Source organism: Oculina patagonica, chromosome 6 (assembly GCF_052425735.1).
Source record: "Oculina patagonica isolate OP01 chromosome 6, crgOcupat, whole genome shotgun sequence".
In the NCBI taxonomy this organism is placed as follows: Eukaryota; Metazoa; Cnidaria; class Anthozoa; order Scleractinia; family Oculinidae; genus Oculina; species Oculina patagonica.
The window spans coordinates 26,217,737-26,239,228 of record NC_135763.1 but is presented as its reverse complement, the minus strand read 5'-3'; the positions used below and the strand labels follow the sequence as shown (position 1 = coordinate 26,239,228).

At 38.0% G+C, this 21,492-nt stretch overlaps 3 protein-coding genes across 3 annotated transcripts in view; 1 reads left to right on the top strand and 2 right to left on the bottom strand.

Moving 5' to 3' along the window:
- The window catches only part of LOC144658319 (lactadherin-like), a 173,307-nt gene that overhangs the window by 105,705 nt on the left and 46,110 nt on the right, over positions 1–21,492 (bottom strand). The gene's annotated exons all lie outside the window — the stretch shown is intronic.
- The window catches only part of LOC144656383 (uncharacterized), a 100,051-nt gene that overhangs the window by 51,268 nt on the left and 27,291 nt on the right, over positions 1–21,492 (top strand). The gene's annotated exons all lie outside the window — the stretch shown is intronic.
- LOC144658366 (uncharacterized) lies at positions 4,358–7,862 on the bottom strand. The gene is made up of 3 exons (XM_078518791.1): positions 7,638–7,862; positions 7,056–7,229; positions 4,358–4,640 (listed from the first exon to the last, which is right to left on the bottom strand). The coding sequence occupies exons 1-3, from the start codon at positions 7,785–7,787 to the stop codon at positions 4,545–4,547; spliced, it is 420 nt and encodes a 139-aa protein (XP_078374917.1). The 5' UTR covers positions 7,788–7,862; the 3' UTR covers positions 4,358–4,544.

Here is a 21,492-nt window from a genome sequence, read left to right as displayed (position 1 = left end):
TTTTTGGCTGCCGATTTCAGCAATTTTGGAAGAGATTGTTCAAGTTCGAGTTGGAAAAATGACCAAAGCTTTTGACTGTTTCATCATTTTTTGGGGTAGGAAAAATAATGGCTTTTCCCTGCTGTTTGCTACAAGCCTAAGCAATATCTATTATTTACAATTGCTATAAAAATGTGACATCTAGCGAGCCTTCCATAGTTCGTTTCTCATGCCTTGATCGGATGTACACTATCATGAGGGTCTGAATGAGAATACCTCGATAATTCTAAACACTTAATTTTTTTGGCTCTGCAACATGGAACAGTAAAGTTTTAGGCATTTTAACACTAACAGTAAAAAATTCACTGTACAGTAAATTTTATCCAAAAAGGAACAAAAATTACTCCAAAAAGGCCAATACTATTTTGTTCAGTAGTTGAAAAAGTTTTCGGCCATTTTCCGACGATTTTGGATCAGTTCGGAAGATTTACGAAGACTACCGATATTCGCAAAGACTGCCGAAGATTTCCGAAGACTACCGAAGATGTCCGATGGGCAAGTGACACTTAACACTAAACCCCATTCAGAACTTTTATCATTACATCGGAAATTCCAACATTAGCTGTAATTAGACAAGAGACTAAATAATATTAATACGGGAGATTTTGAGGGAAATAAACTTGTTTAAGGAGGCTGACAACAGTTTTAAGCACTTCCAGCTCTTATAGGCTTTGATGGGTCAGTTCTACAAATCTTTATCAGTTAATTGCTGCTACAAAAATTGTATCAAACTAATACCCAATTATCAGTAAACAGGTTCTATCAAATGAACACAGGTTCATTGATTACTATAGCAACAGTATTACCGTATTTACTCGAATAAGCGCCGCCCCCGAATAAGCGCCCCCCTCGAATAAGCGCCGCATTTGTGACAAAAAAGTTAATAAGCGCCGCCCCCGAATAAGCGCCGCAGTCCCGATGCGGCGCTTATTCGAGAAATTTCGTTTAACTAAAAACAACGCTACAAGTCCTGCAAATCAACTCTAAAACAAACTTGGACATTTTTTTCCATCAAAAGTGATTGTTTAACCGCTCGCCCATTAGTTTTTCTATCCAACATTCTTACAATACGTAGTTCTGTAAATGTTGTGAGGGCCGCGGACTTTGCCAGGACAGCTAGCACCACTTCTCTCGTCAGCAAGAGACAAATACTGACGATCAAAAGACGCTATTTTCAATTCCTGTAAAAGGTCAGATTCTTTGTGGCGTTCAAATTTTAAATAAGCGCCGCCCTCAAATAAGCGCCGCCCTCGAATAAGCGCCGCACTTGAGGCGCGAAAAATTAAATAAGCGCCGCGGCAGTTATTTGAGTAAATACGGTATCTGTTACGTAATACCGTTAACAATACCGTTAGTTTAAGATTTAAGTGCTCATAACTTAAAAACGAGCTGGGTGACCCCACCTCCCCCTGGATTTCCTATTATTGGCCAGCATGTGCCATTTTTTTGCGTAATTTAAAAAAATTGCTGCAAGCAGTTTTAGATCCCCCTTAAGTTTTTTTGGGATAGATCTATACGGAGAAAATGGGCCAAAAATGAATGTTAGAAGTTTTCTATTTTTTTCATTTTGTCTTCTCTTCTCTTTTGCTGTTTTGAACGTCTGCAAATCCATGCCAATTGTTAAAGACAGGTTTTTCTCTAAGGAACTTTAAGATTTAAATGTATATTTGTTCAATAGACCCACTCGAATAAATTCGGACAAAGAAAGTTAGAAATTCATTTGAAATATTTTGTTGCCAGAAGTCGCAAAGGTCATCTTGGGTGATCTATGACGAAGTCAAATTTATCCAAATAAGCGCCTTGGTGACGCCCAATTTTTCTATACATTTCTGACATAAGTAACTTGTAAACTAGCAGTGATGGAAGTTTAAGAAAAATTGCAATGTTGAAAGATTTTCGTGCGAACGTCCTTAACTGAAGGTTTATACATACCACGATGTTTGTGCCAGGTGATGACGTTTTTCTGCTTAGGGAAAACTAAACGTAGTATCCGTGAAAGATTCGCTGAACATAGACAAGCCACGAACAATCCCAGACACGCTAACGCTTCAGCAGCAGTACCTACGCATTTTAATCTACCTGATCACTCTATCCAAGAAATGACACTCATTCCTTTGGAACTCCAACCGACAAATAATGCATCCCGCAGAAAGGCTAGAGAGGCCTACCTGATACACAGAGGCCAAACACTTGCGCCTATTGGTATTAACCGTAGAAATGAACATTGACAATTTCATTATTTTTGGTTTTTTCAATTTTATTATTATTATTATTATATATCTTGTCACCGTATATCTTTATATAGCCTGTATTAGTTAAACATTAACCCACACTGTATTATCCAAATTCAAATTTTAGAGCCGTTATTTTCCTTGTATTATAGTAATGGCCCTGAAGAAGACTAGCTCTGCTAGTTGAAATATTGGCCAATAAATCTTGCCCTCCTGCCGTTTTACCAGCCTTGCAATCAATTTGGTTTTATAGGCAGGGTAAGCAGTTTCCCAAGCGCAGGTAGATGTCGTGATCACAAGCCACCCAGCGTCCACGTTGCAGCCTCCATAGTTCGCAGTGATCTCAAACCTACGTGAGCAGCAAGCACCAAGGATAGCGAAACTCGGAAGGTTTGCTGCGCTTTTTAGGTCACTCCATGGCGGTTGAACAATATTTTTCCGTGAAAACTTGTTCATTTTGCTGTCCCTGCCGCACTGCAATTGAGGGAAGCGATTTCTTTTCCAGCCGTGTAAATCACTACTCTGGCTTACAATCACAAATTAGGCAAAACATTTACGGCACCAAATATTTACTTCCGTGGATGAAAACGTTAGAATAGCGGCAGGGTGCAATGGCCGGATATATAGGGGGCCGCCCCCCCCCCCCCCCACTTTTCTTTGACTTGTTTTAAAAAATGTAGCCAACGGTCTTTGGAGAGGTTGTTGTTGATGTCAGGGGCAAGGTTGGTGTCTCGCCGAAATGTACCCCCCCCCCCCTCCCCCAGTCCATGGTCGGCAGTTGTCATTTTAACGCTGTAAAAAAATGTTATGTTTACCTTCATGCTAAAATATCGTTAAGTGAGATGGCGACAATGGGCCAATGTAAGACAAAATTTAAAGTATTAAGTTTATGCAGAATATTCTTTTGTTTCTGCGAGATAGCCATAATGAGGGAGCAACTTTGGATAGCTACAGGCCGACTCAGACAATATTATATTGACTCACTTGTTCGACAGGATCGTTTTGGGATCATTGAAGCAAAATACCGCAAATTTAAATGCTCTGCTAAGTTACTATAATGGCAAAAGATTTTCAAAGTCTGGTCACGGAAGGTAGGCATATATTGTGGCAAGAAAGACATTTTGTTATGCTTGAGTCATTCCGACATTCTCTTCCCCAGACCCGCTTGTCCCTCTTAGCCGGCTGAGCCTGTGCACAAGAAAGTCAAGAAACAAGTGGCTCTGGGGACACATAATTTGATTGGCTACATTTTCATAATAGGCGTTTCAAATTAAGGCAATCTTATCAACCGTGTAAAACTCTAATATGACAAAGAGTTGAGTGGCAGTTCCTTTTGGGAAAATGTAGTCAAACCAATCATGTGTCCCGGTGAGGGGTCTGTCCATTTCATGAGTTCGAGTTCGAGTTAAAATTTCGAGTTGATTTCGATTTCGAGTTAGAATTTCGAGTTCGAGTTAAAATATCGAGTTCGAGTTGCTTGCGGTTAGCTCCACTCTGGTTTGCTTGCGGTTAGTTCCATTCCTATTTGCTTGCGGTTAGTTCCACTCCTATTTGCTTGCGGTTAGCTTTCATTTGGTGATAAGGGTGACACTATGCGTGACCAACTGGGAAAATGTTACCCCATAACTCGAACTCGAAATTTCTAACTCGAACTCGAAATTTCTAACTCGAACTCATAAATTCGATACACTCCCCGGTGAGAGCTAACCTATTCTTTTCCCAACTTTCCGAATCTCAGGGCCATTTATTATTTGTTTGTGATTTCTAGTTCCAGTGACCCAAATCCCATTCTCCTTGTGAAAATTTTCCAAAATCTCAGTTGCCATTTTATCCTTTTAGACCCCTCTTTATAAATGACAGTGAGCGTTTTTTTTTTCAACACTCGCCAATGCTCGTCGATGGTCTTTCATAATTTGATAAATAAATCTAATAAATCTGCGACGCTGGCTAGTAAAGTCCATACCTCCTCAAAGCTGGCTCCATCATATGATGTAATGCACTGTATTATTCCTGGTAACTTTTGTTATTTACTGCAGTATTCTTATCAGTAATACACGATTTACGTTGTTTTCTACTTATATGCAGTTTATTGATTTTTAGCTAAGATATTAAGAAACTATGAAAGGAACAACTTGATCAAGATCATTTAGAGTAGCAGATTTTTTTTCAAAACGGTTAGCACTATTCCGGGTCTTTTTACATTATTTGCAGTTCCTTTAAATTTGCTTTATAGAATTTGCCTTGTGGTAAAACATGCCTATCATTGCATCGTCGTTAATGACGGTCTTCCCGATGTAACCTTTCGCTCGTATGTCCATCTTCAAAGTCAGCTTTCGGCACCGCCGCAAAGCTGCTACGAACTTCCTCAATCTGTAAAGCAAAGCATGTGGTTAGTCGTAAATAATGCCTTTACACGTACGCCCCGTTCAAACGCCGTCTTTGGCGTGCGTATTTTGAATAGAACGCAAATGAGAAAAGTTTCTGTTTGGCTATTTGGAAATTGAAAGCTCGAACTGATTTTCAACTTTTCAAAAGAACACGTTCAGACTCTCGCTAGTAAACTATCTTTGATAATTATAACATTGAGAGACTGCAAATACAAAAACGATATCCAAATCCGGTCGTTCCAATATCTAAATTGCTTGATTTGATATATCAGTCTAATATTTACAACTTTCCTCCCGTGAAATAAAATGGCTTTTTGGCTTTACTCAAGTACGATAAACTTCCATTTTGGCAATAAATCAAATTTGAATCATGTAGAGTTATGGGTCACTTGCTGAGTTTTTTTTTTATTATTATGAGTCATCGTTAACATGAATAGCCTGCCAGCAAGGCACGAACACTATGGAATTGAAGCTTTCTGTTTCTAAGTCTTAATTTCTTGCTGTGTCAGTGTAAGTTTTGTTCGTTAAACTGATACGATACTAAATGGGTTAAAATGATATGAAGACGTACATAAAAAAAATATATATAAACCATATCACATTTAATATGTCATGGAATAATTACGTTCGATAAAAATAAAAATAAAAAATGACACTCATTCGTGCATTTGGGAATTTGGAAAACAGAGAAATGCCGTGGATACATGCAGGAACCGCGGACGTGTTTCCACGGCTTAATCGAGTTCTCCTAAACTTTCACTGCACGAGTGTTTCTATATTGGAAACATATATCCATACTTGGAATGTGGGGAAAATGTTTTCTTTTTTATATTTCTATCATCAAAATGTAAATTCTCTTTTGCTTGAACCGTCATTTAGTGTTTCAAAATCAGCTTGTAGAAGTACGACCTTTAGACTTTTAACTTGCGCTTTCATACAAGGTGTTTTCTGATGTATTGTTAGTAGTCGTGGAAGATTTTAAAATGAGCACCTTTTTCTGCCCATATTAACAGTTTCATCAAAAAAATATGATAACGAGAAATTAAAAAAGGCAATAAAATGTAGGCCAACCAAAGGGAACAGGTGGGAGGGTTTAACAGCAAACGGAATTGCGGAAGTATTTAGAAAAACAGAGGCGGGGATGAAATCGTAGAATTGAATAAAGATGCAGCTTTAATGCTGGGAGTTTTTCAAAGGTTTTAATTAAAAAATCCCGACATCAGCTTCCAATAACTTAAAGTTTTCGATAACTCGAACTAGAAGCTGGATTGAATTGTGCAGAAATTTGCCCTCAACTCAGTGACAACAATTCACCATAAATTTGCCTTCGCTTACTCGAACTCAGCGCATAGCCACATTTTAATTAGTGCAGAAACGTCAGCAAACGGTTTCAAATTTGTTTTTATTGCGAATTAAGGTAACGAACATGTAATTCGATCAATAAAAATATTGATTTTTATACACCGGCTTAAGGACTTATCAGGACAGTTTCAAACCCACTCAAACATCTTGAACGAGCATTTAGTGTCAATCGAGTCCAAAGACACTAACCATTACTTTAATTTAAAACAGTTCTGTTTTGTTTGAGTTCAAAAAAAAAAGTAATAAAAACAGTATGGCGCAGCAGTGAACTTATAAAGATTATTTTATACCGGGTGATCGAAATTAAAACAATACCACACGGATTTTCCGTTTTTTTTGTTAATGCTGCTGTCATATCCGATCTCTGGATAACAACAACGTTTTTTCCCTTTCCCTTGATGGTTCAAGCCTTTGAAAATTTACGGCATTGTTATTTTTAGTTTTGTCGTAGATCCTATATCACCTAAAAGGATATTTCAATACGGAACAGAGGTCGATAATAATATAACACAGAGAATATCAGCATCTCTTTACTTGACATGAAATAAAACAAATAAAGAAACGGTATTTTCTGGATAAAACGTCGCGCGCGTTTATATAAAACTGTTATTTATACACAATCGTCAACAAAACAAAATTGAAATGTAACCTAGTTTTTCTCTAGTCAATAAACAAGTCGTGGATTATTAAATCATCCACGACAAGATCTAAGACAAAGTTGAAGTTTGCCTTACATGTAAATCAGTGTGCGCCTTAGTTTTTACATAGAGAAGGTTCTTTTCAGCCCCCCCCCCCCCTTTTAAAATTGTTGACTGTGGGCGCCCTGTGGTGTTTCACGAATCTTCACCTACTTTGATCCATGAGAACTATTTCTATGAGGCCTATTAAAAAAAAAAAGACCCGTCCTCAAATAAATGCAGTTACCTTGGATGAGAACCAACCTCCTGGACCCAGCGTTTATTTAAACCCGGCGTTAATTCCAGGCCTACCATCAATCGAGAAGATACAGTTAATTCTTCTTGTGTACACAACTTACCTTTGAGAGCATTCGTTTTCTGCGACAACACGTAACTGAAAACATTCCGCAAATACAAGCAGAATCTAACTTAGATGGCTGCTGTACATTTTCAAATCCACCAACGTCTTCAACGCGTTTAACGTCATCTTCCTTACGTATAGAATCAACATCTCGTGACGGCGAAATTTTCGGCTAAAAAAAATCAAAACAAAAAATATGAAAGATGACAAGTTAAGAAGCTTCGAGATAAATATTATTGAGTAATGTACAACGCCATGTCACCATTGAGAGTAAAAACCAAGAAATTGTTTATCAGGTAATATTATAAGGAGAAACCTGATTTCGTACCAGGAATGTGTAAACAGCAATTAGGTTTATGCGAACACCATAAAATGACATCAATGTATTTCGCTATTTACAAGAGTCTCAAATAAAAAAATGTTTCTAAATAAATTTATAAACAACTGTACGCGAATATTGCAATATTTAACCAACAGACCAAAGCAATCAGAAAAACCAATTTTAGCCTGGGGTAAGCATGCGCTTTGTTGCACAGCATTTGGAATTCGCAGAAGTAAGCAGATTAAGAAAGCTGTATACCTTAAATGAACGTCGCTGACTATTGTACAAATATCCACGAATTCCATTCAAGTTTCTTCCAGTTTCTTCCCCCATCGAGCCATCGAAAGCTAGCGAGGGCCAAATCATGGTAATGAAAATAGCTAAGAGAAAACTTGGCGTCGACAACATTTCAAATGTCTGTTCAAAAGAAGAAGAAATATAAATATACGTTCAAAAGCAAGGTTTTGTTACACGGATAGGTACAGTGCTTTTGGTCAGGCTAGGCTAGCACTTTATTTTTCCGCCTTTTTATATCCTAGCACAGGTGCATGTGGCCGCTTGCAAACATAAATCTCCGGATATACCCAAAATTAAACTGTGGGCTATTCTAAAGCCGCGACAATGGCAAATTGCTATCTACGAGGCAGCAATTGTCATAATTGAACAATATCATACTTTAATCCCACGACCTCTTCCGAAACAGTTTTAATATTTGTGAGCTTTTATCAATTTTTAAAAGGTTCAGAAATAAGCGATCTAAAATAGTTGCGTGGCGGTTCGCCAAAAGGTGAATGGACCGACGAAATGTGTCACGTTAGTAATATAAGCATTATAGAGCTCAGTAAATTTACTGTACATATCTCAAGCAATGAAAATACTCGAGTTTCTACTCTTGCGTTGAAAGACTGATGTTTGTGTTTATTCAAATCTCTGTGAAGTTCATTTGATCGTTCGGTCATGAACAAAGACAAAAAAATAAAATAAAACAATGCCAACCTTAGTCCTTTGATGCGTCCGTCCGATTTTAAATTTGGTCGCTGTAGAATAAAGCAATTAAATGCGAGAACGTTCTAGTGAAATTATTTATAAAAAAATAAAAAGTAAAAATCTTTTCCTATCGAATGGATGCAACAAAATTATCAAATTTTACGGAAAGAGGTATATGTATTTGGTTTTATAGTGCATTAATTTCGACTATTATATGACTAGCTCCGTGAGCGGTCAAGATGAAGCGAATTCGATGAAGTGAATTCGTGTTCTGATTGGCTACACGAGCGGTCAACATGGAGCCATCTTGACCGCTCGGGATCGCCCGCTGTGCTCCTGCAAGCGAAAAACTTTTTCCGACGCTACTTGAAAGAGCTTTTCGTCGTAATTTTTCTCTTTGAAACTATTTTCCGAAACAACACAAAGATTTTCTAGCGAAAGAAAGTCTGATAACAAAGAAATAGGTTTTGAAGCGAGAGCAAACAAATTAAACAACAAATGTTTGCGAGTTTCGTGAATTTTATTTGCCGCAAAAACTGGCTAATATAAAAATGAATACGCAAAGCAACTTCAAGACATGATACCAGTTTTGTTTGGCGGAAAAGGGAGCGACTGAGGACAGTAGCATACCGTATTTACTCGAATAAGCGCCGCCCCCGAATAAGCGCCGCCCTCGAATAAGCGCCGCATTTTGGACAAAAAAGTTAATAAGCGCCGCCCCCGAATAAGCGCCGCAGTCCCGATGCGGCGCTTATTCAAGGAATTCCGTTTAACTAAAAACTGCACTTCAAAGCAGCTCTAAAACAAACTTGGACATTTCTTTTCATCAAGAGCGATGCTTTGCAGTTCACAGTGATGGTTTACTGCTCGCCCATTAGTTTTCCATCCAACATTCTTAAATACGTAGTTCTGTACTGATGTTGTGAAGGCCGCGAACTTTGCCAGGACAGCTAGCGCTACTTCTCTCTTCAGCAAGAGACGAATACTGACAATCGGAAAACGCTATTTTCGATAACTGCAAAATATAAGATTGTTTGTGGCGTCTAAATTTTAAATAAGCGCCGCCCTCAAATAAGCGCCGCCCTCGAATAAGCGCCGCACTTGAGGTGCGAAAAATTAAATAAGCGCCGCGGCGCTTATTCGAGTAAATACGGTACCTGAAGAAGCACTCGGCAAACTTGTGTAACATCTTCAAAACTGGCGGCATGGAATATTTATAAAAGCGGATGGCACGGCGAACCAATCACTGCAAGCTTAACATCTTTTCACCGGAGCCTCTAACGCTTACGTCGAATACTGGGTGGGTTGAACATTTAAATTAATGATGTAGAAAAGTTCAAGCGTTTCCCGTGAAGTGGTAGGTCCCAAACGCTTTCAGCAATCACAATTTCAGTTCGTTTATCGGCAGGTTTGCACAACTAAAGCGCCAGAAGCGAGCAAATACTCTGCAAAACGTCCAATACTCAAAAGCTGGTGGCCAGATGGAATGAACGTTCTTGTTTCAAGGCTTCAAACTCAACGTTGATTCGAAAATTTAAGAAATCTCGATATCCTTTTGAGGTTAAAAAAGAGCTAAATTTCGCTGTTGTCGCATCCTGTTACTTCGTCTCGATTCATTCAAGAATTTGACAGTCACTCATTAAACTTTTAAACCAATGAAATGATTTAAGCGTGCGCCATTGATTGTGCATGCAACTGGTATCCTTTTCAGGTGCTCGAAAAAAGTCATATAATATATCCTTTATTGACCAAGCTTGTTCGGTCAAGATGGTCAAGATCGTTCTTTTTTGCGTGTTTATGGACCTCGACTTCGTCTCGGTCCATAAACACGCAAAAAAAGAACTTGGCCAATATCCTGCCCAGATCCTGCCATCTTGACCTCACGATTGGTCAATAACCCATATTTAATGAACCGGTCATTAAATTGCTTCGTCCGTTTTTTTTTTTTTTAATTGTTTTCTTTTTGCGTGTGTTCGCTAACAGATGAAACTAATGCTAGAATAAACAAGATAGTATTATATATATATATATATATATATATATATATATATATATATATATATATATATATATATATATATATATATATGTCTGAATTTATCAAAACCGGGTCAAAGAAAAGTGACGTCAGTATTCTTGAACAAGTACGTTACTGCGGGAATTGGCTTACAACGCCACAAGAAAGGGAAAAAAAAAAATAGAAAGAAATACAGCGCTGAAAGGTAGAGAAGAGAGAGGAGAAGAGAAAAAAAGACTGACATTCCCTTTAGTTTTTATATCATGGAGTTTGGAGATAGTTTCTGGCGAGAAAAAAACGCGTTTACAGCGATTTTCGCTTTAAACGGTGAAAATTTCTTTGACCTGGTTTTGATAAATTCAGACATATGATTCAATAGTATGACCGGAAAGGCCAAGAATGAGCTTCTCGAGTTACAATCAATCATTTTCTATGCATCTAGAGAGAAATCCAGGCTTCCCCTGCTCATACTATTGAATCATATGTCTGAATTTATCAAAACCGGGTCAAAGAAAAGTGACGTCAGTATTCTTGAACAAGTACGTTACTGCGGGAATTGGCTTACAACGCCACAAGAAAGGGAAAAAAAAAAATAGAAAGAAATACAGCGCTGAAAGGTAGAGAAGAGAGAGGAGAAGAGAAAAAAAGACTGACATTCCCTTTAGTTTTTATATCATGGAGTTTGGAGATAGTTTCTGGCGAGAAAAAAACGCGTTTACAGCGATTTTCGCTTTAAACGGTGAAAATTTCTTTGACCTGGTTTTGATAAATTCAGACATATATATATATATATATATATATATATATATATATATATATATATATATATATATATATATATATATATAATATATACTGTTCATACAGTTTGAGCAATCTTTGGATTGGGTGGAGAGCCTCATAAGAGGTGTTCACTATTGGCATTTTGCTTCGCTCACTGCTTGCAGTTTGAGCACTCTCGTGACTCCACAATGCAATCCAACAATGTGTAACCGTACATCCTGTGCCCAAGTTCAGGAGTTGCCATAAAGCCATTATGGTAATAACCGGGAGGGCACATTGTATACATTTGTATATTACGCTCACTGTTCATACAGTTTGAGCACTCTTTGGATTGGGTGGAGAGCCTCATAAGAGGTGTTCACTATTGGCATTTTGCTTCGCTCACTGCTTGCAGTTTGAGCACTCTCGTGACTCCACAATGCAATCCAACAATGTGTAACCGTACATCCTGTGCCCAAGTTCAGGAGTTGCCATAAAGCCATTATGGTAATAACCGGGAGGGCACATTGTATACATTTGTATATTACGCTCACTGTTCATACAGTTTGAGCACTCTTTGGATTGGGTGGAGAGCCTCATAAGAGGTGTTCACTATTGGCATTTTGCTTCGCTCACTGCTTGCAGTTTGAGCACTCTCGTGACTCCACAATGCAATCCAACAATGTGTAACCGTACATCCTGTGCCCAAGTTCAGGAGTTGCCATAAAGCCATTATGGTAATAACCGGGAGGGCACATTGTATACATTTGTATATTACGCTCACTGTTCATACAGTTTGAGCACTCTTTGGATTGGGTGGGGAGCCTCATAAGAGGTGTTCACTATTGGCATTTTGCTTCGCTCACTGCTTGCAGTTTGAGCACTCTCGTGACTCCACAATGAAATCCAACAATGTGTAACCGTACATCCTGTGCCCAAGTTCAGGAGTTGCCATAAAGCCATTATGGTAATAACCGGGAGGGCACATTGTATACATTTGTATATATATATATATATATATATATATATATATATATATATCATCACAAGCATCCAACGCTTTCCATCTTCATAGAAAATTATAACTTTATCACAAATGAAGACATTTTTTTCATTTTTTTACCTATATTTCGACGCCTTATAGGCGTCTTCTTCAGGGTAAATTGTATATATATATACAAATGTATACAATGTGCCCTCCCGGTTATTACCATAATGGCTTTATGGCAACTCCTGAACTTGGGAGAGCAAGAGTGAATAATCGTGAACGTGGAGATTACAGGCCAGGCACATGTAAATGTACATCCAGAAGATGTGAAGTTTGCAAATACATCGATGAGAACGGTCGTTTTAAGAGCTCGCAAGACAATAGAAGTTATTCGATCAATTACAACCTTAATTGTAACTCTAGTTATGTAGTTTACTTAATTACGTGTAAGAAATGTTCGTTGCAGTATGTGGGCTCCACAACAACGAAATTTAGACTTAGGTTTAATAACCACAAGTCTAGAGTTAGGCGACACGAAATGTTGACGCAGGCCGAGAAAAGGGCTGATGATCTTTTGTACAGACATTTTTGTAGTGAAGGACATAATGGACTAAGCGACATTAAGATTCAATTGATAGACCGGGTTAATGGAGAACAACAGTTGCGAGAAAAGGAGGGTCAGTGGGCTTATAGACTGAAAACTCTAGATCCGAATGGATTGAATGATAATGATTTTTTCTTTGTACAAAATGAAAAAAAATGTCTTCATTTGTGATAAAGTTATATATATATATATATATATATATATATATATATATATATATATATATATATATATATATATATAATAACTTTATCACAAATGAAGACATTTTTTTCATTTTTTTACCTATATTTCGACGCCTTATAGGCGTCTTCTTCAGGGTAAATTACCGTTGCCCTGCACGCGCCATACTACATTAACAAGTTTCAAATTGAGCATCCACGCGCGCGCGCTACAATAATTCGTTTACTCCCCCGCATGCGCGCGCTAACTAACTTTACATAAATCTACGTACGTCTCGAGCGCCTATTTTGTACAAAGAAAAAATCATTATCATTCAATCCATTCGGATCTAGAGTTTTCAGTCTATAAGCCCACTGACCCTCCTTTTCTCGCAACTGTTGTTCTCCATTAACCCGGTCTATCAATTGAATCTTAATGTGGCTTAGTCCATTATGTCCTTCACTACAAAAATGTCTGTACAAAAGATCATCAGCCCTTTTCTCGGCCTGCGTCAACATTTCGTGTCGCCTAACTCTAGACTTGTGGTTATTAAACCTAAGTCTAAATTTCGTTGTTGTGGAGCCCACATACTGCAATGAACATTTCTTACACGTAATTAAGTAAACTACATAACTAGAAAGTAAATAAATAATTAAGTAAACTACATAACTACATAACTTCACTACATTTTTGTAGTGAAGGACATAATGGACTAAGCGACATTAAGATTCAATTGATAGACCGGGTTAATGGAGAACAACAGTTGCGAGAAAAGGAGGGTCAGTGGGCTTATAGACTGAAAACTCTAGATCCGAATGGATTGAATGATAATGATTTTTTCTTTGTACAAAATAGGCGCTCGAGACGTACGTAGATTTATGTAAAGTTAGTTAGCGCGCGCATGCGGGGGAGTAAACGAATTATTGTAGCGCGCGCGCGTGGATGCTCAATTTGAAACTTGTTAATGTAGTATGGCGCGTGCAGGGCAACGGTAATTTACCCTGAAGAAGACGCCTATAAGGCGTCGAAATATAGGTAAAAAATGAAAAAAATGTCTTCATTTGTGATAAAGTTATATATATATATATATATATATATAAAAAACAAAACTCTTTTTCCCATCGCCGAAATGGACGCACCAAAACTAACACATTCTACGGAAACATGAATACACTTTTAGAAGAGCGTCAATTTTGATTAATTGACAGCGGTCTTTATGATTCCTGTAGTTCGTGCTCAAAGCAAATATGATGAAGTTCAAAGCAGTTATTTCAAATGTCAAACCTACATTGCAATTAATTTGTCAGGATCTGCAGTACATCGGCTGCAAAAAGCTAAGAGTAACTATTGAAACATCATTCAAGATTCAAATGACATAAATGAAGCAATAAAAGTGAAATTACAAACTAATTACATACAAACTTCACTTAAGCGCTCCAATTTTAGACAGCGTTTACAAAAATAAAGCGATCATAAATTTTGACCACTTTGGTTTTCTAGCGACAATATTAAATATAACGACTCGCCGTTTTTATTTGTTTATTTGGGCGACTTAATGAGATTCTCTAGTCTAAACGGGGAGTCGATGTTTCCTGTTTAAAGCCCTTTTATACTCACTTGAGGAGTTGAGCAAGTTGCAGTTTAAAATGTATTTAGAATCTACCTCTCCTTTTTGTTTAGTACTGACGGCAAAGGGCGAATTCTAGCATTTCAAAGCAGGCGGGGAGCCGACAGCCATATATAACTTGAAAAACTACCCTCCGCCTAAGTCTAGACAGTTTGTAGGAAGAGGAAATGTATTTAGGATTGACCTTTCCATTTTGTTCCGAAGTGACTCCAAAAGGCGGATTATAGCATTTCAAAGCAGGTGGGGCGCCGACGCAAATTTCCCTTTCGTAAACGGTCGTTGCCATTTGAAACGGTCGATGCCATTTCTCAGAACGGTCGTTGCCATTTGAAACGGTCGATGCCATTTATACTTTGGACCAAATCGCATGAAAGGATCTTTCAAACTTCTTGAGAGTATCAGATGTTTGTTTAGAAATGTCAAGCGATTCCAAAAATTATTTCGGTTTTCTAGTTGACGAAATATCCGAGCTTCGGTATACCATAAGATCGATATGTTCTCGACACTTGTAAAAAATATGGCTCAGCCCGGAAGTAAGAAATATTGAAAGAGAAAACTGCAGAAACCCTCACGCAAACGAATGAATGGATGAATATCTCCATTTACTTTAGTAACCTAATGAGAATATTCTATGCCTGTTTAGAAATGCCAAGCGGTTCTTAAAATTATTTTGGTTTCGAAGTGGACGAATTCAGGGCGAATTCTTCGAGCTTGTGCATACCGGAATGCCGAATGTCGAGAACGTAGCGATTTAATAGTATGTACAAGCTCGACGAATTCGTCCACTTCGAAACCAAAATAATTTTAAGAACCGCTTGGCATTTCAGGGCGAATTCAGGGCGAATTCTTCGAGCTTGTGCATACCGGAATGCCGAATGTCGAGAACGTAGCGATTTAATAGTATGTACAAGCTCGAAGAATTCGTCCACTTCGAAACCAAAATAATTTTAAGAACCGCTTGGCATTTCTAAACAGGCATAGAATATTCTCATTAGGTTACTAAAGTAAATGGAGATATTCATCCATTCATTCGTTTACGTGAGGTTTTCTGCAGTTTTCTGTTTCAATATTTCTTACTTCCGGGCTGAGCCAAATTTTTTACAAGTGTCGAGAACATAGCGATCTTATGGTATACCGAAGCTCGGATATTTCGTCAACTAGAAAACCAAAATAATTTTTGGAATCGCTTGACATTTCTAAACAAACATCTGATACTCTCAAGAAGTTTGAAAGATCCTTTCATGCGATTTGGTCCAAAGTATAAATGGCATCGACCGTTTCAAATGGCAACGACCGTTCTGATAAATGGTATCGACCGTTTCAAATGGCAACGACCGTTTACGAAAGGGAAATTTGCGGCGCCGACAGCCATATATAACTTGAAAAATTACCCTTCGCTTAAGTCTAGACAGTTTGTAGGGAGAGGAAATGTATTTAGGATCGACCTTTACTTTCTGTTCGGAAGTGATTCCACAAAGGGGTTTATTTCTAGCATTTCAAAGAAAGTGGGGCAAGACCAGCCTTCATGTCTAGCTTAAAAAACCCTTCACTTCCTCGATTATCAAAGTACATTAGTGACAATTGTTTTAATAAAGACAAAGGAATTTCCTGTCCATCCAATCCCCCTTTATTTTTTTAACGGTGCAATATCCATGTTTTTTCTCTCTTTAAAATATAAAAGTAATGAAGCCATCGCCCAAGATGTAAATGTAAAAATAAAAATAAAAATAGATAAGTCGTTTTACTCTGCATGTGCATGCACATCATATCTCGAGCCATTCAAATGTGGTTGTTATGAAGCCATTCAAGCAATAACATAGGCAAACAGGTTGGCTTTTAGTTTTGCACGTTGTTTCGTTTTGATCGATGCAATTTTTGGAGGCAACAGCAATCTTTTCAAATCAGCTATTTACACAAGTAATAGTATTGGACAAAATTTGACATGATGCACAGTTTAGTGAAATCAATACTGCCTTAACGACGATGGACATAACAACTTTAAATCATGGAAAGAAAGCTCAGCTTAAACGTCAAATTAAAGACTTCCTTGCTAAAACATGAGTTGCAATTTGCTGCGAACTTGCATTTAATGACTTCAAGTTGTAAAACTGAAAGATGTTTCAAATGGCTGGTGTATAACTGACGAAAACACGAAATCCAGCAATATATGTCTTTGTCGGATTTACTCCTTCTGTACCTCTGGCTCAACCCTAACTAGACTGGACGACTTTTTACTAGTATTGTGCTATGATAACTATACTAGTCAGACTAGTGCTTATGAACAATCTAAAAAATGTTATTTGAAGCATGCTAGAGACGGTCACGTGTCGGTTATGATGTTCTAACTCAACAAAATAACGTCATCAAATTTAAAACTCAATTGTGTTTTTCATGTGTGTGTTCTATTTCAATTTTCGTTTCTTTCAGAAATCGTTGTTTTTTTAAAATTGTTTAACTAAACTATACTTCTTTAGTGCTAACTCAGACAAGCCCTTCAAAATTTTAGAATATGCCATGTGTTTCAGGAATAAAGAAACTTTACTCTTTATGGTTGATAGAGTTATAAACCTGCACGGTCCCCTGGGTGGTGAGTTTCTTATAGAACTCATGTTATATGAGAGCAGCATATTAACCTCGTGCTAGATTATTATGTCTAACCTGGTTGATGAGTTCCTTATGAAACTCATGTTATCTGATATCGATGGCAGCATATTAACCTCGTGCTAGAATATTACGTCTTACCTGGGTGGTGAGTTCCTTATAAAACTCATTTTATCTCAGGGAAACATACTAACCTTGTGCTAGATTATTATGACTTACTTGGGTGGTGAGTTCCTTTTAAAACTCATGTTATCTGAGGGCAGCATGTTAACCTCGCGCTAGATTATTACGTCTTACCAGGGTGGTGAGTTCCTTCTGGAACTCATGTTATATGAGGGAAGCATATTAACCTTGCGCTAGATTGTTACGTCTTACCTGGGCGGTTAGTTCCTCATGGAACTCATGTGATCTCAGGGCAGCAAATTAACTTAGTGCTAGATTATCATGTCTTACTTGGGCAGTGAGTTCCTTATGGAACTCATTTTGTCACAGGGCAGCATATTAACCTTGTGGTTGATTATTATGTCTTACCTGGGTGGTGATTACCTCATTGAACTCATGTTACATGAGAGCAGCATATTAACCTCGTGCTTGATTATTATATCTTAACTGGTCGATGATTTCCTTATGGAACTCATGTTATCTGAGAGCTGCACATTAAACTCTTGCTAAGTTGTTGTCTGACATGGGTGGTGAGTTCCCAATGGAACTCGTTACATGAGAGCAACATATTAACCTCGTGCTTGATTGTTTTATTTTACCTATGCCGTGAGTTCCGTATGCAACTTATGTTAATTGAAGGCAGCATATTAACCTCGTGCCAGATGTGTACGTCTTACCTTGGTGGTGACTTCCTTATGGAACTTATGTTTTACGAGAACAGCATATTATTTTAAACCTCTTGTTAGATCATTATATCTTATTTAGTTGATGAGTTCCTTATGGAACTCATTTTATCTGAAGGCAGCATATTGACCTCGTGCTAGATTATTACGTCTTACCTGGGTGGTGAGTTCCTTATGGAACTCATTTTATCTGAAGGCAGCATATTGACCTCGTGCTAGATTATTACGTCTTACCTGGGTGGTGAGTTCCTTATGGAACTCATGTTATATAAGAGCAGGATATTAACCTCGTGCTAGATTATTACGTCTTACCTGGGTGGTGAGTTCCTTATGGAACTCATGTTATATAAGAGCAGGATATTAACCTCGTGCTAGATTATTACGTCTTACCTGGGTGGTGAGTTCCTTATGGAACTCATGTTATATAAGAGCAGCATATTAACCTCGTGCTAGATTATTACGTCTTACCTTGGGCGATGACTTCCTTAAGGAACTCATGTTATATAAGCGCAGCATATCAACGTCGTGTTAATTACGTTTTACCTGGATGGTTAGTTCCTTATAGAAATCATGTTATCTGAGGACAGCATATTAACCTTGTGCTAGATTATTATGTCTTACCTGGGTGGTGAGCCCTTATGGAGTTTATGTTATCTCAGGGCAGGATATTAACATCGTGCTTGATTATTATGCCTTACCTGGTTGTTGGTTTCCTTATGGAATTCATGTTATCTGAGAGCAGCACATTAACCTCGTGCTAAGTTGTTGTCTCACTTGGGTGGTGAGTTCCCAATGGAACTCATGTTACATGAAAGCAACATATTAACATCGTGCTTGATTGTTTATTTTACCTGTGCCGCGAGTTCCGTATGGAACTCATGTTATCTGAGGGCGGCACACTAACCTCGTGCTAAGTTTTTATGTCTTACATGGGGGGGAGTTCCATATGGAACTCATGTTATAATTATGAGACCAACATATTAACCTCGTGCCTGATTGTTTTATTTTACCTGTGCCGTGCGTTCCGTACGAAACTCATGTTATCTGAGGGCAGCATATTAACCTCGTGCTAGTTTTTTTATCTTTATTGTACCGTGAGTTCGTAATGGAACTCATGTTATCTGAGAGCAGCATATTGTCCTCGTGCTACAGTATTACGCCTTTCTGGGTGGCGAGTTCCTTATGGACTCATGTTTTTTTAGGGCAGCATATTAACCTCGTGCTTGATTGTTTTATTTTACCTGTGCCGTGAGTTCCTTATAGAACTCATGTTATTTGAGGGCAGCATATTAATCTCGTGCTAGGTTTTTTCATCTTTCTTGTGCTGTGAGTTCCTTATGGAACTCATGTTATCTGAGAGTAGCATATTGGTCTCGTGCTATATTAGTACGTCTTACCTGAGTGGCGAGCTCCTTTTGGAACTTATGTTATATGAGAACAGCATATAAACCTCGTGCTAGATTGTTATTATGTCTTACCTGGTTGATAAATTCTTTATGGAACTCATGTTATCTGAAGGCAGCATATTAACCTCGTGATAGATTATATACTACTTATTAACCGAGAGTGAGGTCATTACAGGGGAATCTCAGACCGAGGCCTTGATGTATTGACCGAGCGACAGCGAGGTCAATACATCAAGGTCGAGGTCTGAGATTCCCCTGTAATGACCGAACGGACGAGGTTAATAAGTTATTTATTATATGGCCTTTAAGCACTATTCAAAAAAAGAGTATAATCAAGGGAAAAAACACTGGAGGTAAAACTCGCTCTCGCTCTCTGTGGCTCTCATCGTCGCTCATACTAAAGAAGTATCGGTTTTCTTATATTTTTCTTTCAGTTATTGAAAAGATAGTTATAATTTGTCGGCATTTTTTGTTGTTTTTGCCCCCTCGCTAGTAGCTTTCACTCACAACTCAAAAAACCGTCGAGCCGAGAACAATTTTCATAATGCCCGGTCATTACAAGAAAATAATGCCCGCTCAGCAGCCAATCAGAGCGCGCGTACTATTGTAGCCATATAATAACAGTATGTCTTACCTGGGTGATGAGTTCCTTATGGAACTCATGCTATCTAAGGGCAGCATATCAACCTCGTGCTAGATTATTACGTCATACTAGGGTGGTATGTTTCTTATGGAATTCATGTTATCTCAGGGCAATAGGGCAATATATTAACCTCGTGCTAGATTATTTTGTCTTACCTGGTTGACGAGTTCCTTATGAAACTCAAGTTATCTGAGGGCAGAATGTCTGACCTTCCACGGGAAAAATAGGGGGAAAGGTTAATGCACAGGCACGCCGAAATGAAACGCTAAACAATAGGCAGCGTGCAAAATGGCACTCCGGCTATCGAACAGCGTGTTAGAGGGCACTTCTTATTTCAAATTTACTTTTGTTGGTATCGCACGATAAGAAAAAAGGCGCATGTCTTATCGAACAATGAAGTGTGTCGAGCTTGGTACTATGCAAAATTGCACTCCAGCCTTTCACATTGTACGCGATTCTTGTATGCAAAATGACATACTAGTCGTACCAAGAGAAGCGATCAACTTACCGCTCCCACGTTTAGTAAAACAGGTTTAAGCCTGACTTGCTTGGCAGGAAAGTTATACAGTAGCAGCAACGTATAGGCCGAATTTTGGAATTAAACAAATAATCATTAAATTCCCAAGGAGCTTTTGATTTGAAGCCTGGGAATGAATCATTCTCCCTTGGTATAGTGTTTCTGTTTATAATTTGAGCAGAGCATTAAACTGAGCATTTAAAAAATACTGTTTATTATCCTAAATTTTAGCGATTTCGGCGCTTAGCTTCGTATGAATGAAGGCTAATTACATTTTCTCAGAACTTTTTAAGAATCAGACGACGGCAGACGGGAATCTGAAAATGGATTTGATTCCGATACGTTAATTTAATGTTTTGTTTGTTTTCTCTTGCTTGCTGTTATTAATATTAGGGAATGGAAATAAATTTGAGCAAGCGCCAGTAGTAATTACTTTGGAAAAAGCAAAATTAATTTAATAACTGTCATGGATATACCAACGACGGAGTGTGAATCAAAACCTTCACAAAGATTATTGTAAGTGTGCTATTCAACCTTCAAAGAATTATTTTTTAATCTTTAAATTACTTTTGTTCATTCATAAATTACGGAATTGATTGTAAAAGGAAAATTGGCCCTTTTCATTCAACCTCCAAAAGGCTAGCTGGCAAGCTTCTTTCTCTGGCGAAAGCTTGAAAGTTTAACAGATCTTTACATCACTACCAAGTTACAATTTTGAAAAATAATGCCCTTCAACATCTCAATGAATTCAACAACAAACGAGACAATACTGGACTTAGCGAAAAGGGCGTTAAAGGAAAAGCAATATCGTACGAATAACTCGCTGTTTATCTGTTTGTTTATAGTGCTGGGAGTTATCCTTGTTGGAACAGGAATCGCTGAAAACATTTCAGTCCTTTTAATAATCAAGAGAGCTCAGACACTTCAGACTGCTCAGAATTACTTGCTGGCAAA